General features: G+C 45.7%; 1 protein-coding gene across 9 annotated transcripts in view; it reads left to right on the top strand.

Moving 5' to 3' along the window:
* The window catches only part of PXK (PX domain containing serine/threonine kinase like), a 61,482-nt gene that overhangs the window by 28,670 nt on the left and 13,091 nt on the right, over window positions 1-19,721 (top strand). For all 9 annotated transcript variants that reach the window (XM_084794510.1, XM_084794509.1, XM_084794516.1 and 6 more), the window contains exons 4-13: window positions 49-235; window positions 9,459-9,536; window positions 9,968-10,041; window positions 10,514-10,588; window positions 13,250-13,354; window positions 14,010-14,111; window positions 14,676-14,837; window positions 15,101-15,218; window positions 16,518-16,596; window positions 18,392-18,440. In XM_084794510.1, the coding sequence (XP_084650636.1) occupies window positions 49-235; window positions 9,459-9,536; window positions 9,968-10,041; window positions 10,514-10,588; window positions 13,250-13,354; window positions 14,010-14,111; window positions 14,676-14,837; window positions 15,101-15,218; window positions 16,518-16,596; window positions 18,392-18,440 (1,029 nt within the window). The remainder of the gene's footprint in view (window positions 1-48; window positions 236-9,458; window positions 9,537-9,967; window positions 10,042-10,513; window positions 10,589-13,249; window positions 13,355-14,009; window positions 14,112-14,675; window positions 14,838-15,100; window positions 15,219-16,517; window positions 16,597-18,391; window positions 18,441-19,721) is intronic.

Genomic DNA, 19,721 nt, shown 5'->3' with positions numbered 1-19,721 from the left:
TGAATATAACTCCCTCTCTTCTTTCTTTTTTTCCTTCTGTCCTTTCAGATTGCAGGCCTAAGTCTACCTCTTCCTCCCAAGAGACTGATTGGAAACATGGACCGTGACTTCATAGCTGAGAGGCAGAGAGGCCTGCAGAACTACCTTAACACCATCATGGGCAACCATGTGCTGTCCAGCTGCGAGCCGCTCAAGAAGTTCCTGGACCCCAACAACTATTCTGCAAACTACACTGGTGAGAACCTGGGGCCTGTACGCTGCAGTGGTGTGGGGCCCGAGCTCGGCAGGGGTGACGCAGGCGAGATCACGCTGCTTCCCTGTGGGAGAGTGAGCACATGCGTGACAGGCCAGTGTTTCTTTGCAAAGACTAGCTTAGTTGTAATTGTCTGTACACCTGGCAGAGGGAAATAGCTTCCAAAGTGTTTGTGATGCCTGTGCAATAAAACATAGACGAGAAACAGTCATGTCCATGCACTTCTGGTCTGCTCCGTATCCTCTCTGTGGAACAGAGCGGACAGCCGACAGCAGCACACAGAGCATCCTCAGCCTGCTTTGTGTTTGCTGTGTGTAATGTGTCTGTTTTAGAGCTGTCTTTAAGTGTAATGTGGATTCAGAAAGGCCCCTTGTTGGGTACCGCATGCAGAGGGAGCCCAGCACCAGGGCTTGTGATTCCCTCCAGCTCACACATAAAGTCAGCGGCACCTGCAAGCCTAATGTCAGAAAAGGAAGAACTAAACACCTCCTTCACTCTGCTGTGGCCTTGCAGGGCACTGAAGCTGCTGTAGAGCTGCCTGAGACACAGAATAAACGTATTGCTTAAAGCCAAGTCATACTTGAAGGTTTTCTAAATGGAACTCTGGTTGTTAATTTCTCGTTAAGGGACTAGATTCTGTTCTTGGGTTTAAAAACTTTATTTTTATTTTTTATTTTATTTTATTGCTTTTCAAGACAGGGTTTCTCTGTGTAACAGCCTTGGCTTTCCTGTACTCACTTTGTAGACCAGGCTGGGCTTTGAACTTAACAGTTGTGGGATTACAGGTATACACCACTGCACCCAGCTACATTTTTTAAAAAGCCAGACTCATAGCACTTGGGTGGTGGATGGCCACACATTTAAGCACAACCGATTATACAGTAAGTTCTAGGCCAGCTTGGGCAGCAAAGTAATAGCCTATTTGAAAAACTCTAAACAAAGCACACTCCATTTGAATTAGCTGAGGAAATGTGTCTCACTCCTATTTGAGAGGGGGAACTGGAAGCCTACTAGTTAGCAGCAGACCCTCCTGCACTGGACAGTCACTTGGGGGACGTGTTAAGAAATCCCAGGGCTTGGGGCTGGAGAGATGGCTCAGTGGGTAAGAGCACTGACTGCTCTTCCAGAAGACCCAGGTTCAATTCCCAGCACCTACATGGCAGCTCACACCTGTCTGTAACTTCACCCTCAAATAGACATTCATGTAGGCCAAACACCTATGTACATAAAAAATAAACAAATAAATAAAAATTAAGAAAAGAAAAGAAAAGAAATCCCAGTGCTCAGGCTGTGTGCATGTCAGTCAGTCTGGAATCTGTACAGCTGAGTTTGAAAGCCTCAGCCTGGAAGCTCCCTGCTCGCAGTGCGGTTCCCTAGCCAGGTGTAGTTGGCAGCATGGCAGCAAGCTTATTACAGAGCGAGAAGCCTTGTTTAGAATGTGCTTGCCATCTTCTAACGGATGTCGTTCAGGCTGGGGAAAACACTCTTCCAGATCCGGCCAAAAGCAGTGTGTACTTGAAGTTCCTTTACTTTAGGTACAGAGTCAAGCACTGTATGGTCACAAAGATTCATTCTCTTTCCTTCCTGGCCACAAGACCTTATACACTGGGCTGGAACCCAGAAGAGCTTCAGTTCTGTCACTACCTTCTGAGCCTTCCATGTCTTTCTTCAAGTCTCACCTGAAGGCTGGAGAGATGGCTCAGAGGTTAAGAGCACTGACTACTCTTCCCCAGCAACCACATGATGGCTGACAACCAGCTATAATGTGATCTAATGCCCTCTTCTGTCGTGTAGGCCTATATGTAAGCAGAGCACTGTGTACATAATTAATAAATCTTTAAAAAGTATTTTTAAAAAGTCTCACCTGACTGCTCCTAAATGTCAGCAGGTCATATGGATGGCTTTTGTGAGTCAGCCCAGCCCTCTTTATGTTTTGTCAACAGTATCTCCTGAGTGTCTGCTGATGCTCACAAGGGCAGCTGTCTAGCTGTAATGGGCAGGTAATGGTGACATCCATTCAGCGAGCGTCAGTGACCTTCCACCCCATGTACGCAGGGTAGGCACGAAGGCCATGCATTCCTGTATCCAAGGAGCTTGAACCAGAAGCCTGATGATTCACACGGGGTAGACAGACACCAGAAGGCAGCTTAGAGCTGTTGTATTAAAACTAACCGTGTGTGTGTGTGTGTGTGTGTGTGTGTGTGTGTGTGTGTGTGTGTGTTTCCTCACTTGATGATTCTCTCTGCTGGGTTTAAGATTTCCTCTACTGCTCCCAGTTGCACTCAGGAATTTTTCTTCCTTTTAATTATTTAACTGGCAGAGAAAACAAACCGGCTCGAGATCTCTGGATGGGCAATGCTTTAATCCCAGCCCTCACAGCCCTGTCTGTGAGTTTGAGGCCAGCCTAGTCTATGAATTGTGTCCAGAACAGCCAGATCTACACAGAGAAAGCCTGTTCAAAAACAAACAAGGATCCTTAGATGGTAACAGAAGGAACACAGATCAGACAAACCTCTAGGAGCCAAATAGCATTTTAACTTGGGAATACCCTGGTAGGACCAGAGCCACACAAATATGTGGGGCCTAAGTAAGGCCTCCCTCTCTGAAGACCTCAGTTTCCTCATCTGTACGACAGTTGGGACCAAGGAGATGACGCAGGAAAATCCTTGCCTTGCAAGCATGAGAACCTGAGTTTTGAGTCCAAGCAGAGTTGGGAAAACCCAGAGGTGTTGGTTAGTACCTGTAATCCTAGCGCTGGTTAGTACCTGTAATCCTAGCGCTGGTTAGTACCTGTAATCCTAGTGCTGGTTAGTACCTGTAATCCTAGTGCTGGTTAGTACCTGTAATCCTAGCGCTGGTTAGTACCTGTAATCCTAGCGCTGGTTAGTACCTGTAATCCTAGCGCTGGTTAGTACCTGTAATCCTAGTGCTGGTTAGTACCTGTAATCCTAGTGCTGGTTAGTACCTGTAATCCTAGCGCTGGTTAGTACCTGTAATCCTAGTGCTGGTTAGTACCTGTAATCCTAGTGCTGGGGAGCAGAGACAGAAGGATCCCTGGCTGCTCAGCCAGTTTAGCCAGAACGGCAGGTTATAGTGAAAGATAACCTCACATCAAAACACACCCACACACACACACCCACACACACACACACACACACACACACACGGAATCTCAGTCTCTCCTTGAGGACGAGGGGTTTTAAGAGTCTTTAGGGAGTCCCCTCCCCCTAATTTGGGGTCAGTTTGAGCAAGGTTGGGGAGGGTGATAGGCCCTCAACATTTTAGGAACACGTGTCCTGACCCACCTAGGACTTAGCGGAGCTGAAGGACCTTTTAAGCTTTTGTGTGTGGTAAAAAGTGTGAGGACTAGAACTTGGCCATCTTTGTTACCTACTTAAGACCCCTTTGTCTGTCTGTCTGCCTGTCAGGGATCTGTCCAGCTCCTAGTCCCCGATTGTTAGGGGTGGCCAGAGTATGAGATCATCAGAGTTCCCATCCACCAAAAAACCAAAACAAAACAAGTAAGCCGGGCGTGGTGGTGCACACCTTTAATCCCAGCACTCAGGAGGCAGAGGCAGGTGGATCGCTGTGAGTTTGAGGCCAGCCTGGTCTACAAAGTGAGTCTAGGACAGCCAAGGCTACACAGAGAAACCCTGTCTCAAAAAACAAAAAACAAAACAAAACAGTTCCCATCCAAGCCGGGTGTGGTGGCGCACGCCTTTAATCCCAAGCACTTGGGAGGCAGAGGCAGGTGGATCTCTGTAAATTCAAGGCTAGCCTGGGCTACAAAGTGAGTCCAGGACAGCCAAGGATACACAAAGAAACCCTGTCTCGAAAAAACAAAAATGAAACAACAAACAAACAAAAAGCCAGAGTTCCCATCCATGTCCAAACACTCCAGGCTGTTTAGAGGACTGAGTCCTGAAGAGAAATGGTAGGTGAGGAAGCTGATCCAGGTCTCCCTTTGAATGAAATGTCAGAATTTGCCTTGCTTCTGGGTGGGTTTACCAGCTGCCTCAGAAGAGGGAAGTACAGTTCACTTCCTCTTGCCAGCTTGGCCAACTCACTTGTGAAACTTGCCGCGTGGCCCTGGCTCCTTGGGACTCCCTGCTCACTGTCCGCTCACATGCATGTTGCACCTCTGTAAAAAAGGCCAAGACTCTTGGCCCTTGCCTCTTCCCCACTTCTGAGTGACCTGGTTACATATTGCCCCACTTCAGCAAGATTTGAATTCTAAAACCAGCGGTGGTGGTGCACGCCTTTAATCCCACCACTTGGAAGGCAGAGGCAGGTGGATCTCTATGAGTTCAAGGCCAGCCTGGTCTACAGAGCAGAGTACTAGGGCCGCTGGAGCTACACAGAGAAACCCTGTCTCGAAAAACAAAACCAAACAAAGATTTGAATTCTGTATTGGATTGGTGACCCACATCCGCATAGCTGCTTTTCCTTGTCTGGAGCACCCTGACTGGGGCGCCTTGTTTGTGCTGGGCTGTATGGCCAGGGCCAGCCTGAGTCTCAGGGCTGAGCAGAGGGATCTCCTAAGCAGCTGCCTTTTGTCCTTCCAGAGACTCAGCTTGTAGTTACTGGGCCTTTTCTTGGTTTTATCCAAAAGACCAAGTCCGTAAAGGTAAAATAATACACACACCCTGAAAAGAGGCCGGGGAAGGGCTGGAGAGATGGCTCAGAGGTTAAGAGCACTGACTGATCTTCCAAAGGTAATGAGCTCAATTCCCAGCAACCACGTGGTGGCTCACAACCATCTATAATGAGATCTGGTACCCTCTTCAGGAGTGCAGGCAGCATACTGTATACATAATAAATTTTTAAAAAGAGGCTGGGAAAGGGAACAGACCAAGCAATGTGGAAGTTCCCTTGTCCTAAAACTTGGAAATCACTTGATTAGTAGGTTAGGAAGGATTATGTTCAGAACAAAGGCAGGATTTTCTGGAGTGATTGCAGGCTGTAAAACCCAGCCCTAGGCAGCCTACTGCAGGCCTGGAGGAATCAGAGTTTGTTCCTTGCACCCAGCTCCTGGGGTTAGGATCTTGGAGTAGTGTTACACGCCCTCGATCTCAGCACTCAGGAGGCCAGAGTATGGATAGTGAACCAAACATTACAGGCCATGGGGCCAGAGCCAGTGCTGTAGCTCTGTCTCAAAAAACAAACAAACAAACAAACAAAAAACCAAAAAAAAAAAAAAAAAAGGTAAAATACTATATCAATGTTTAAAATACAGGCACACTGTTCCCAGAATAAGAATTGGTTATTTTTTGTTTGTTTGTTTGTTCTCTGGTTTTTTGAAGCAAGGTTTCTAAATGTTGCCCTGGCTGTCCTGGACTCACTTTGTAGACAAGGCTGGCCTTGAACTCACAGAGATCAGACTGCCTCTACTGGGATTAAGTGTGTACCACCATGTCCAGCTAAGAAATGGCTTTTTTGGGGCGGGGGTATTTGGAGACAGGGTCACTCTCTGTAGCCCTGGCTGTCCTGGACTCACTTTGTAGACCGGGCTGGAGAATTGGAATTCTTATTAGCTGCCCCCACCCCTTCCCTATATCCGGTGGCATCTCAGAGCAGCTCTAACAGAATATAAACAGAGCTAGTTTTGCTCTGGAATATTTAGGGACACTTTGCATATTGAGTCAGTAAACAAACAGCCAACTGTTGTCTCCTGCAAACTTCTTCGCTCATAATGTATACACAGGGATGGTGTTTGCCAGGCTCTCGGCAGATTCCAGGAGAGGTGGTTGTTGGTGAGTCCAAGCCTCCCCAGGCTCTTTGGAATATAATTAGCACCAGGCGGAGGTGAGATTCCACAGGGTTTTTTGGAAGACTGTTTGCTTTCAGGGATCTGTATTGGGAGGAAATGGCACGGAGTCATGCTTTTTGGTGGGGAATGTAAAAAGCAGTTAGTCTGATAGTTTCTTACTACAGTGAACTGGAAGGAACTTCCTCTTTTCATTGTCTTTGTTAAAGAGGAAATTCTCACATGATTAATGAACAACAAAAAGAGGATAAATTGGTAAGTAGACAGGCACTCTGTAACTTAGCACAGCTGCGCCATCTTATTGAAGAAGGTATTTTTTCTGAAACTCTGGCTTTTATTCCAGCATATGCTTCAGGCTAATCACTCCTTTGTGGTTTGTAAAAGCTGTAATTCCACAAGGAAGCAAAGTGGGACAAATATCCCTTGGGACATGTTGCCCATGTGACCTTATCATACTTTCTGAATCTTGAGCTTTGGCTGTGGCCTGATAAAATTCCTGGTTTAGGTCAGCTACTTTACATACTTTAGATTTCTTGGTTTTCAAAAATGTGTTTCCTTCTATTTCCTGCTGACAGTAGGGTGGTGACAGGGGTTAAAAGGCTAAAATGTAGGCCAGATTCTGGAAGAACAGGCTGTTGCATTTTCTGTCCAGGGTCTGAGAACATCTGGGGCTAGGAGGGACAGTGCAGGTCCAGCTGGCACAATCTGTGAGGTGGGACTGGAGCACTGTGGGTAGCTGCTTTGATAGTGTCCTGGATGTAGGCAGTCAGGCAGGATCCTGGAACATACATGTGGGCAGAAGACAATGTAGGTTAGGGAGAAAATTCCCTTTAGGTGTACATTTGAAACTCTTGGGAAAGCACAGAGAAAAGGCTTGAAAATAAAGAAGAGACAGTGCTTGAAAATTTTGGGAGAGCAAAGAAAAAGGGTTAAACATGGGGAACTTCCTTCTGTTTTACCCAATTGCTGGTGGTAATTAAAAGTTTGGTTTTGGATCTTGGGATCTAAGTTTGGTTGCAGAAGTGTGTAAGCTTAGCAGTCCTTAATGTGGGCGTAGGGATTTGAGATTCTCAGAAGGCATCCCAGAGGAGCCTGGAAAGGCGGCGGGTGGACTGTTTCTCATTGGGGGTGAAGTCAGTAACCCATCAGGGCATACCCAGAAATGGATTGTGACTCAAAAGACAGGTACACAGACTGATCCAGCCACTCGTCATTGCTGGTCAGCAACCAAAAGAGTGCAGCTTCATGGCTGAGCTGGACCGGAACACAGCAACCTAGTGCACTAGGATTTTTTGGAGGCTAAAGGGCGGCAGCAGGGGTGTGTGTGTGTGGGCAGGGTGTGCGGGGAGACTGTCAGAAGTCTCACCCAGTGGGAATAGTCCTAGTTGTAGGTCAGCGAGAAGGACCAGCCACCGTGATGTAGATCAGGCTTGGGTACCTCTGTTCCCAGTGAACTAGAGAGGCGTGGACAGTCTCTCAGACAAAGGGAAGCATTTATGTGGCTAGGAAGGGAAAAGTGAGCTGGTGTTGGGTGCAGAAAGGTGGCAATCAGGTAAGTAGGGGGAGGGGAGTCACAAAAGCAGTGAAAAGGGGAAGGAATCCCACCCTCAGAAACTTAGGCTGTTGATTGACAGTACTTATGTGGATTCCCTTTGACCTGAGAGGTGGATTTCCTGTAACTTACAAGAATTCTTTTAAATTCATCAAGGGAGATAAATTTAGCATCATCCTTGTTTGAAATCTGCAGTGAAATATACATTGTTAGACATGTACACATCATAGGAAAAGGCAGTAGACATACAGCGTAGCAGAGGCTTGGGAAAAGACCTTTATGGTAATGCATGAATGCCCTTTGAGGTGAGCTTAGGAAAGGCGGAAGCCTTATGGAGTTTTTCTGACATCTGTGGAACAGTAACAAGGGGAGGACAGAAACCTGTAGAGCAGAAGGGAAAAGCTCACTTGATTTTGATTTTCAGCTCAGTACGCATCGTGAAAGGGGGGCTTCTTTCCTCTGTTCCGAAGACTGGAAGTATGTAATTTTAGCCCAGTGAGAGACATTTTAAGAAAAAGATAAACCAAAGGAAATTTAAAATCTTGAGCTTGGAACTATGATAGGATCGTATAGTGGAATGTTTTACTGTAGTTAGATTAATAAATCAGAGCTCTACTGGTTAGTGCCAACACTCTGAACAGTTAATAGAACAGTAGCAAAGCAATAGCAAGAAATAAGATGTCCTTTTAGATATTTTAATCTTCGCAACTGGCATTTACCAACTTAAAACACTTTCTTAGACATCCTTAGACCTTCTAACATTCATAAAACGTCCTTCTGGAAGCTTTAAGACATAATAGAAGGTCTGTCGGGAACAATGGCAGTTTAATGGCAGGGCAGCCAGGCTACTCTGAGTCCAGGCCAGCGCAGCCTGCTGATAAACCCTGCAGAGCCAAGGAGAGCTGTGAGGTGTGTGGCCATCAGTCACGTGGCAGAGTGAATCACCTGCTTGCCTAGACCATGGCTGGGTCCCAGAAGAGAATGAAACAGCAGAAACTTCCTCAGCTTAGAAGTGAGGCCTGAAGGCAGAGCTGTGATGGATTCTGACGGGAGTGAATGCAGATTTAGAGTGAAGTTTGGAACAGAAGGAAACTGTAGTGGGATGTGTTTTAGATAGAACAAGTCCGGTAGAAAGGATTACAGACTTAGGAAATTCTGGGAGAGCCTTCCTGATATGGGCCAACAATTTTATTTAAAAAATAGGAAAATAAGATGCCAGGCAACAGATACTATATAGAGGTTTATTAAATGAGCGTTGGGAGAGAAGAAAAGGGGAGAGAAGGGTATCTGAGAGAGAGAGAGACAGAGACACACACAGACACAGAGGTAGGGAGAGAGAGGAAGAAAGAGAGAGGTAAGAGAGAGCGGTAGGTGAGTCTGTCCTTTTATATAACCTGGGGCAGGGCCACGCCCCCGTGGCAGGTAGGCAGTGACATCACAGGTAGGCAGACTGAAGCAGAATCCCAACAGAAACCCTGTCTGAAAAATCCTAAAAGCAAAAAAAAGTGTTTCCACATGATTGGTAATTTTATTTTTGCTCTTTAATAGTCCTATAATTTGGAGGTAACTTTAGATTTACAGAGAAGTTTCAGTTGTGGTTTCCATAGACACTGCTCACCTGCTTTCCCCAGTCTAGCATCTGATATAACCATGGCACGCAACAGGAGCTAAGAAAGCACTGCTGGCACATCCCCACTAAACTTGGGCTTTATTCAGCTTCCTTCAGTTTCCCAGGACAGTCTGAAAGCCTACATTATTTTTAATCCTCTCTTTTTTGATCACGTCTTTTTAAGAAGTCCATAGCCTACAGGGATTGCATTTGCACGAACAATATGTGAAGCCCTTGGCTTTTCTTAACACATCTGATTTCTCTGCTTTCGTTTCAGAGATCGCCTTACAACAGGTTTCCATGTTCTTCCGATCAGAACCAAAATGGGAGGTGGTAGAACCACTGAAAGACATAGGTGAGAGTCTGGCATGCCCATCCTGCTAAGATGTCACCCAGCGAAGCGCTTTCCATCTGCTGACGTCATACTCCTTGTAGCTCCCTACTGCCTGAAGCATTGCCCTTACCTTTAATACCTGCTAACCTTGGTTAGAGCTCTGTGAGAGGAGTGCGGTGCTGGTAACGTGCAGGACCTCCATTCATCCTTCATTAGGCCCTTTCAGTAAGTCGGAGGGAAGTGCCGTTTCTCTAGCTTTCCCATAAATATAGTAATTCCTTTGTTTACTGTTTTTATAGTATAGCCTGTATGAACATTGTTATGTGCTTGGGCCCACATAGCTATGGCTAAGATTCCTAGATGTAATTTTAATTAACTCCTTAGTCAGTAAACTTTATATCAATTGTTGCAAAAATGCTGAAGCAGTAAGCGCCTTCCTGCTTCTGTGGCAGGTTGGAGGATAAGGAAGAAATATTTCTTGATGAAAATTAAAAACCAACCAAAGGAGCGGCTGGTGTTGAGCTGGGTAAGCTAATTCCTTTGCTTTCGTTTATTCCATATTGAGAGCCTATGAAAGGGTAAGACACTCTAAGAACTGTACTGTGCTCTTACCTAGTGATGTGTGGACTTCTTTAGTCCCACACTAAAGGAGAGTTACTGTAAATCCCCTGGCTATACATAAATGTTCAGAAGGGTGTACAAACAGCCTCAATTATGAGTGACAGTTTTGGAGTGACTCTCAAAGAAATTTATTAGGCATTATCTCATCCTTTTTGCTGTGGGAGTTCTAGCGACACATTGGCTATGGAGTTGGATGAAACCCCAGGCATACCCTGATGTTCATATGTGCACACACTACCTCTCTAGAAAAGACTATGTAGTTTCCATTTTGGATTTATAGCTAAGAATTTGGTCAAATAAAGTTAGAGGGGAAGACATAGGGAATTTTCCTTTTGGTGAGCAAAGTGATACTATGATATTTCTTCCTACATTTCCAGGCTGATCTTGGCCCAGACAAGTACTTGTCAGATAAAGATTTTCAGTGTCTAATCAAGCTTCTGCCTTCCTGTGTGGTAAGTACAAGTCCTTTTACTGTCCCCATTGCTCATCAGGGTCAGTGTTTCTTGAGGGTGAACCTGTAGAGAAGAGATGGAAATACCCTGCAGGCCCAAGAGAATGGAAAGGTACAATGGCTTTTAGTTAAACTAAAAATGTGTAGGCTAGTCCCATAAATGAGATGTCCTTTAAGCCAGTGTTTGTGATATCTTCATAACCCAATAATGGTAGTAATTTAAATGTAGTCTTTATATTTTAACCAAATATCAGAGAGGAATGTGCCACTTCGCTGAGCCTCTTGTTCTTCCTGAGTGTTTGATCATTGAGACTTCAAGATCTCTTTCTAGGCCAAGACTAACTGCTCAGGCTGTAGGTAACCTGGGTGAAATGATGACAAAGTAGCCACTTCACTGTCTGAGTGACCTTTCATAGGCTAACTAGCTGGCCCAGAAGCAGGATCGAGGCCTTTGTTGGAAGGAAGCACGCCGATGACTCAGCACCACAGAATGTCTTTAGCAGAGACTGAAGTCTGGCCTGCAGACGCGTTACCGTTGCCACCCATTACCTGTTTCCCACACTCTAGAATTAGTTGCTTGTGGAGTGAGCACAGTCACATTGACTTGTCCACTTGAGTCAGTTTACCTTTAAAGACATCTTGTTAAAGCAATGAGGCCATGTTTTAATGAGGTGTGATTTATGCACAAGAAAAATGCTATGGCCTTGAGTTTGATTGGTTGTATGACAGGCTTTCAGCACCCAGAATTATTTTTATTTTTTGTTTGTTTGTTTTTTGAGACAGAGTTTCTCTTGTAGTCCTGACTATTCCAAACTCGCTTTGTAGACCAGGCTGGCCTCCAGCTGACAGAGATCCACCTGCCTCTGCTTCTGGAGTGCTGGGATTAAAGGCATGCACTACCACGCCTGGCCCAGCACTCAGATTTTTGTTGCTGTTGTTACAGTAGTTGAAATTGAACCCAGAGCCTTGCATATACTAGGCAGATGCTATACCACTGAACTATGCCCCCGCTGTAATTTACCTTTTATTTTAAGATAGGGTCTCACTAAGTTTCCCAAGTTGGCCATGAACTCATTCTGTAACCCAGGTCAGTCTTGAACTTGTGATGTTCCTGCCCCTGCCTCTTAAGTCTGGTGTTATGGGCCTGAACCACCAGTCCCAGTTAGCACCTATATTTAAATTACTTTTAATGAATATTTAAAAGCAAAACAAAACCAAAGAAGAAGGGACTAGAGAGACGGCTCAGAGGCTGGGAGCATGTGTTCTTGTAGAGTACCTGGGTTTGATTTTGAGCACCCACTAGGTAGTTCATGACAGCCCATAATTTCAGTTTTCGTGTATCTGTCACCCTCTTCTGATACTGTTGTGGGAACCAGGCACACATATAGTGCACATACATACCTGCAAGAAAAACCAAGAATACTCGCAGTAACACTTGCTATTGTACCAGTATTTATGAGACAGAGACAGGAGAGTTATAAGTTCAAGACCAACCTAGACTACATAGTGAGACTTTGTCTCAAATAACAAAAACAGTCATCGTCCCCACCGTAGTGCATATAAGAAATACACATTAGCTGGGCTCAGTGGCTCAGTCCACAGCAACTCCTTCTAGAGTATAGACAGCAGATCTCAGCACTAGCCCATTTGAAGGCCAGACCTCAGACGTGTTCTGAATGCACCTTTGTGGTAGTCTAAAGACAGTCTTGGATTAGGACTGTCCATTAGTAGAAATGATGAATGTTTTTCTAAAAGTCAGCTAGTTAGCTGGTAAAAGGTAACTCAGACAGCAAAGTGACTGTTTTGCCATTCCTTCCCCCTGGTTACATGGAGCCTGAGCAGTTACTCTTCTTGCCCATGTAACCAAAGTTCCAGGTTATAGGAAGACTTTACATCTTTAGAGAATTTGTCTCTGCCCAGTGTGGTTGCAGTAGTTGCACGTCTTTAATCTCAACACTCAGGAGGCAGAGGCAGGTGGATCAATGTGAGTTTGAAGCCAGCCTGGTCCACAAAGTGAGTCCAGGACAGCCAGGATACGCAGAGAAACCCTGTCTTGAAAGGAAAGGAAAAAAAGAAAAGAATTTGTATCTTCCTCACCTCGCTTGAGTGACATTAGGGTGCCCATCTGAAGAAGACAGTGAATAGGTCCACTGGAAACCTCCGAGGGAAGTCAGGGATGTTCACGCTGCTGACTTCTGCTAAGGGCCGCGATGCCAAAGCGTACTGTTTGAGCTTGTTTCCGAGCTGTGCTCCTGCCGCGCTCCTGCCACATGCAAACAGCGGTGCAGAGTACGAGGCAGAGCTGTGAGCAGAGACACACTTGCCCTGCTCTCCCACTTAGCGCTCTGACTGCTGTGCTCTTCTCCTCTCTGCCACCATGATGTCGCCTGAACTCTGGATACGTGCAGCCAAGCGAGGCCTTCCATGAGGAGCCCCTCACAACAGAGATCTCACAGGAGGGATTTAGCCAAGCAGGCCTGGGTAGAGCTGAGGGAGGAGGAGCTGGTTTACCATAAATGACTTAAAAGTAGCAAGTGTTCATGAATGCCAGATATATGCAGAACTAAAGCGCCAGCAGGGTGCCTGACTCTGGTAGATTGTGACTCTGAAAGGACCTGGATGCGGACGTGAACCGACTTGAATTTCGCTTTTGTCTTGGCAGCACCCTTACATATACCGGGTCACCTTTGCCACGGCTAATGAGTCCTCAGCGTTGCTGATTAGAACCTTTAATGAAAAGGGAACTTTGAAGGATCTGATCTACAAGGTACTGCTTACTAACCAAGTCCACGGGTGTAAAGCTCTTCTGTCCTCGAGAACCTGCTATGGGTCCTTGATATGTAAATTCCAGAAGTTAGGCCCCATGAGTTTTTAAAAACAACTTTGCTTGAGATTATAATTACATAATTTCCCCCCTCAGGCCCCATGAATTTTATTGTAAAACTTAAACATAGCATGGTGATGCATACCAATAGCCCAGTTTTCAGGAGGCTAGGGCAGGCTTGCATGTTTCAGTCCAGCCTGGGTCATATAGATCCTGTCTCAAAAACAAACAAAAAATACTGGTTTGGAAAAACTACCATTTGCTTATGAGCATTCCTTTCCCCATGAGCAAAGATGGAGCTGTTTTGATGGTGAGTTCTAAAGTTCGTATTGTGCATTGAACAAAGCAGTGCTGGAGAGTTCTAGCAGTAGGCCAGACTTTGTTAATAGACTAGGGTGAGACCACATAAGTTGTCTCTCAGAGAAAGAAGAAACAGAGCCCAGATCAGCCTCTACTCAGCCACAGACTATTGCATTAATATAGCAACAACGACCCTCATACCCTGTGTGCTGGAGCCCCTGGCTGTTATTTTTTTATGAAGCCTGTGGTAAAAATTGGCTTCTTTACCTCTTTATGTGTTCTCTGTTCTTTTCTAAAGACAAAACCAAAGGACCCCTTCCTAAAGAAATACTGCAATCCCAAGAAAATCCAGGGCCTTGAACTCCAGCAAATAAAAACATATGGACGGCAGATATTAGAGGTAAGAGGCATTTGATTTTGTTTAGGTTGCTGTCTTAGTTTGAGTCTTATAATTGTGAAATATTGGTGTTTCAAGACAGGGTTTCTCTGTGTAGCTTGGCTGTTCTGGACTCATTTTGTATACCAGGCTGGCCTGGAACTCCTAGGGATCCACCTGCCTCTGCCTGGTGGATTTCATTTTAAAATTTATTAACTTTTTCTGGGGACTTAACTCCTGCGCTCCTGCATGTTGAGATAACAAAATGCATTTTTCTTTTCACATTTGTGTGTGTGTGTGTGTGTGTGTGTGCGTGTGTGCGTGTGTGCGTGCATGCGCGCGCGTGCGAGCACATGCGAGTGTGCATGCCATAGCACAGTGAGTGGAGGTCAAAGGACTACTTTTGGGAGTGGGTTCTTCTTCCTCCACATCTGCCCTAAGGATTGACCTCAGCTTGCCAGGCTCTGTGGTTAGCACCTTTTACCCTGCCTGAGCCATCTCGTTCTCTCCAAAAATATTTAAAACATGCGTTTTACCTGTGTGGTATGTGAGTGAACTGGGAATAATTACCCTACATGTCTTTTAAAGGTACTAAAGTTTCTCCATGACAAAGGATTCCCTTACGGCCACCTTCATGCGGCCAATGTGATGATGGACGGTAACACTTGCCGGCTGCTCGATCTGGAAAACTCCTTGTTGGGCCTTCCTTCCTTCTACCGGTCCTACTTCACACAGTTCAGGAAAATCAACGTAAGCTGTGACCGTCACACCCGCTCTGTGTTTAGATCACCTGAGCATTAAGCAGTAAAAAATACAGTGGGAGTTGCCTTGCTCTTGTTTCTCCCATGGAGTCACTGGGTCTCCAAGAGGCAAGGATGAAATGGTGGGAGCAGTGCCCTGTGAGCCTTTGAAAAGGGCTTTGGAGTCACAGTGGGCATGGGGCTGCCCTGGCCTTGCTTCTGGTGGGAGCCTACGGCTGGAGGGTGACAGCAGCTCTGCTCTTTTCCCCCCAGACATTGGAAAGTGTAGACGTCCACTGCTTTGGCCACTTACTGTATGAAATGACTTATGGACGACCTCCAGACTCCGTGCCTGTCGACTCCTTTCCTCCTGCACCATCCATGGCTGTGGGTCAGTAGGGGGCCTGGGGGTGGGTCTGCTGGGACCTGGTGGTCTGCAGAGCTATTTAACCTCCTTCCCAGCCCAAGAAAGACACCCAGAGAAAGGTGTCATTGTCCACAGCCAGAGCACTCAGTGAATGTTCGGGTGGCTTGTCTGAAGCCTCTGGCAACTGCACTATAATTTTGGAAGCAGAAGGATGTAAGGAGAACTATGGCTAACCTTGGTTTTAATCAGAAGCAAAAGTGAGGGTCAGGCAACTTGAAGCCAGACTTGAGGAGCCAGGCAAGGGCCAGCGTCCTGTCCAAACAGGTGTGGGCACTGGAAGGCGCTTGAGAGCTTGGCCAGAGGCTGGAAGATAAGTGTCCAGGTTGTCCAGCCTCTCAAGTAAGTGGCATCAAAGAGCTGTTATAGCCTTACTTAAGGAGAGCAAGGAGCACCAAAGGACAGGTGAGACATAAGCACTGATGCAGACTCATCTAAGAGCCTCCCATCGTTAATGGCCAGCTCAGAGTCAAGGCTGGAGGAAAGAGAGCCCAAGGTAGCTGTTGGGACACTGTGCTTGGAGTATGAAGACCTCTCTGTCAAGTTTCACTGTATCAAATGAAGCAGTTCAAGAGAACAGACCCGGGCCAGGTGTGGTGGAGCACGCCCTTAGTCCCAGCGCTTGGGAGGCAGAGGCAGGCAGAGCTCTGTGACTTCAGAGCCAGCCTGGTCTACAAAGTGAGTCACAGGACAGCCAGGGATGTTATATAGAGAAACTCTGTCTCAAAAAACAGAGAGGCGGGGGGAGGGAGGAAAGAGAGAGACACAGACACTCAGGGTCTGTTTCCTGCTGAGTTTGAACAACTGAAGCTGAGCAGTGACCTGTGGGGAGGGGACTCTGGATGCCTGGTTATAGCATCAAGGTATGGATGCTGAGGCGTCAACAACGGGCACTCTGTGTCCTGGTTTCCATTAAAAGCGAGGAAGCAGCAAAACCAGGTTCAGAATTTTGCTTTTGTGTAATGTTTGCTTGTCTCTAAAGAGAATAATTGTATGAATACTACTTGATGCCTTCCTCCAGTTATCCTGGGAGTATACTTAGCTTTCTGTCAGCATATGGTTTCTGAGGTTTCTTTGGAGTCATTGATAATGCCAACATTTCCCATCCCCCCGCCCATGTATGCCATCTGTCTGTATGTGAAGAGTTTTGACACTGTCCTGATCAGCCTGCAGACAGTTGTTGCAAAGAGATGTCAAACTTTTCCTCACCAAGTGGATCTGCGAGAGTGTTCTGTGGAACTAAAATGTGTATCTGTTCATTTCAAGTGGCCGTGTTGGAGTCTACGCTGTCTTGTGAAGCCTGTAAAAATGGCATGCCTACCGTCTCCCGGCTCTTACAGATGCCGTAAGTCAATCAGATGCATTGCTTGTAATCCTGATAACTGTGCCCAAAGCCCAGTGCCACGGTAGAGATTCAGTTATGGTCCCTGCAGAGTTGAAGTGACCAGCTTGCTCAGTCACTTAGAGCATGATACCATGACCCTTTGCTTGTGACCTCTTTGCTTAGTCCAGTTGCTGTCCTAGAAATTCAGTGTGATTTCCACATGTGCCCCATCACCATTAGTGCATATGTGTGTGTGTGTGTCTGTGTGTGTGTATGTGTCTGTGTATGTCTCCTAATTTAGGAAATATAGGAGAGCCCTCGCTAGCACCTCTCTCTCTGCTGGTGGGCTCCAGCTATGTGAGGTTGGCACCCATCAGGCCATGGTGGACCTGCCCTCCACAAGGAAGCAGTGTGTTCTTGGCCCGCTGTGCTTCTGTTTATTTCTGTTCAACTGCTAGTATGTACCAAAGCTTCTGCCAAGGGCTTTCTATACAAACTCTCCTGTCAGCAGAGCTGGGGGTGCTGCTGACTCCTCATGGCTTCTCCTCTACGTGTTGTTCCTTCATGGACAGGCTATGGGTGCTGTAACTGGAGTGAGAGAAGCCTGTGAATGGATCTCAGCTTCATTCCTTCTCCCAGGAGGACTTGCACAAGCTTCTTCAGCGCGTTGCGAAGTTTCCCTAGCCCTCCCTTGTCTGCACCAGCTTGTTGTGTAGCCAAGGTATTCAGGAAGTAGTAACAGCAGTTTAACTAAACTTCAGGGCCTTCACTCCTTCTTCCTGCATGCCTAGAGAAGGCCTCCTGTAGGCCAGGCACGATTTTTCACCCTGGGGAAGCTGATGATCAGAAGAAACAAGCCCTTTTCCATTCATGTGACACTGTAGCATCTGTTTCCAAACCAATAGCCACTAATAACAATGTACCTAGGACAAAATAGACCCACTTTGAAAACTACATTTACCACACAGGTCCTGGGCTGAAGTGCACGTGGTTAGGGAACAGCCTGTGAGAGGCTGAAGTACTTGAGTTTACACTTGCATCCCCTTCCCCAAGCTCTGTGCTTGTCCCAGCATCAAGCCAAATATTCTGTCTTTGCCTAAAACTTCCCTCAGCATGGGCTTCTGCTTTGCAAAGAAGGGCTGGAAGAGGTGTGACCTGGGTTTAGTGAAGTCAGTGGATGGATGACAGAGGAGGACCAAGACCCAAGAAGGATGCTGGAAACAGCAACTGTCGTTTCTGCAGTCTTTATAAGAGAATTCTCACATTAACATCACTTAGCCGTTTGGGCACTATCCTAGCAACCTTTCTGGCCAGAGCAAGCAGCTCAAGGCTCCTCCTGCTGTTGTTTCTAATAACACACCTTTGAAGAAATAACTGGTACACTCCAGAAACTTCTGCTTTAGAATGAGATATGAAAAATAGAAGAAAACCATTTTTCTCTTAGATTACAGTCAGGACAATTCAAAATGTACTAAGTTCTGGAATAAACTACCTTTTCTGAGGCAAGAAAAAAAAAACTAGTTCTGTTTAGAAACATCTGCTAAATGTATTCGCAACATTTTGAAAACTGGTGCAAAATTTTTTGCAAATATTATATTGCCGATATTATCAAGTACAACAGACCTGACCCCTCCCAAAAAAATACTTCTGAGGACACCAAGTGACTTGTGAACACCTTCGCCTTGGCTGACAGACTTGGAGTGGTGGCTGATGGGCTCTGGGCCTGAGGTGCCTTAGCTGCTTTGACCTGTTCGGAGAGTGTGCCTGCTTCTGAGATTAAACCCAGCGCCTTACCCATTTGTTTCTTTTCTTACAGATTATTTAGTGATGTTTTACTAACAACTTCGGAAAAGCCACAGTTTAAGGTAAAGAAAATTATATAATTTTGAGGTTTGTGATGTAGTTGGCTTTTAAAATTAATTTTTTAGCTTTGCATGGTGGCACATGCCTTTAATCCCAGCACTTGGGAGGCAGAGGCAGGCAGATCTTTGTGAGTTTGAGGCCAGCCTGGTCTACAGCGCAAGTTGAGAACAGCCAGGACTACAAGAGAAACCTTGTCTTGAAAAACAACAAAAACAAAAACAAAAACAAGAAAAAAAAGAAAGAAAGGAAGAAAAGTCTGGAAGGAAATCTCAAGAAAAGCAGTAGTGTGGGAGTGTTGCTCATGGACTTTGGTACTGACAAACCAGAGTCAGGCCTTGCCTGCTCTGTGGATGCTAGTCGCCATGTTAATTGGGGCTGGCTTTCCTCTGCTTGGAAGGAAAACGTCCCATCTCCTCAGCTGTTGTTTTTCAGTTGTTGGTTGTTTTCTTTATTTTTTGTTTTAGAAATCTCCATATCTGTTTCCATGATGACTGTATCATTTTACATTCCTACTAACAGTGTACAGGGTTCTAATTTCTCTGCATCCCTGCTAAGACTTGTGTTTTCTCTGCATATATGTCTATGTAGTACACATATTCCTGGTGCCAGAAGAGGTCATGAGCTGCCACGATGGGGCTGGGAACCAAACCCAGATCCTATGCAAGAACTGTTTCTTTTTATAAGTCTTTATTTTTCTTCTTTGTTTGTTTTTCGCCACAGGGTCTCACTATGTAGTTCAAATTGGTGCAAAACTTGCTATATAGCTTAGGCTAGCACGGAACTCAAATTCTCCTACCTCAGCTCCTCAAGTGTTGGGATTAGAGGCATGTGCTACCATAACAAACTTAGTTTACTTTTCTGTTTGTTTGTTTTTCAAGATATGGTTTCTCTGTGTAGCCTTGTCTGTCCTGGACTCTCTTCTTAGACCAGCCTGGCCTTGAACTCACAAAGATCCACCTGCCCCTGCCTCCTGAGGCATGCACCACTAAACCCTAGCTTACATTTTTTAATAGTGCCCACCATAATGTCTACAAATAGATACAATATCTTAGTGTGGCTTTAATTTGTATTTCCTCAGTGTTGAATATCTTTCTAACTGATGAAAAAAACACCATTTGGTAAGGCAGATTTTTTAAAAAAACAATTCTTTTTTTTTTTTTTTTAAGATTTATTTATTATTATGTATATACACAGTGTTCTGCCTGCATGCATGCCTGCAGGCCAGAAGAGGGAACCAGATCTCATTATAGCTGGTTGTGAGCCACCATGTGGTTGCTGGGAAT

The sequence above is a fragment of the Acomys minous genome (assembly GCF_964271855.1).
Source record: "Acomys minous genome assembly, chromosome: 9".
Lineage (NCBI taxonomy): Eukaryota > Metazoa > Chordata > Mammalia > Rodentia > Muridae > Acomys > Acomys minous.
This window is presented reverse-complemented; position numbering and strand designations above follow the sequence as displayed.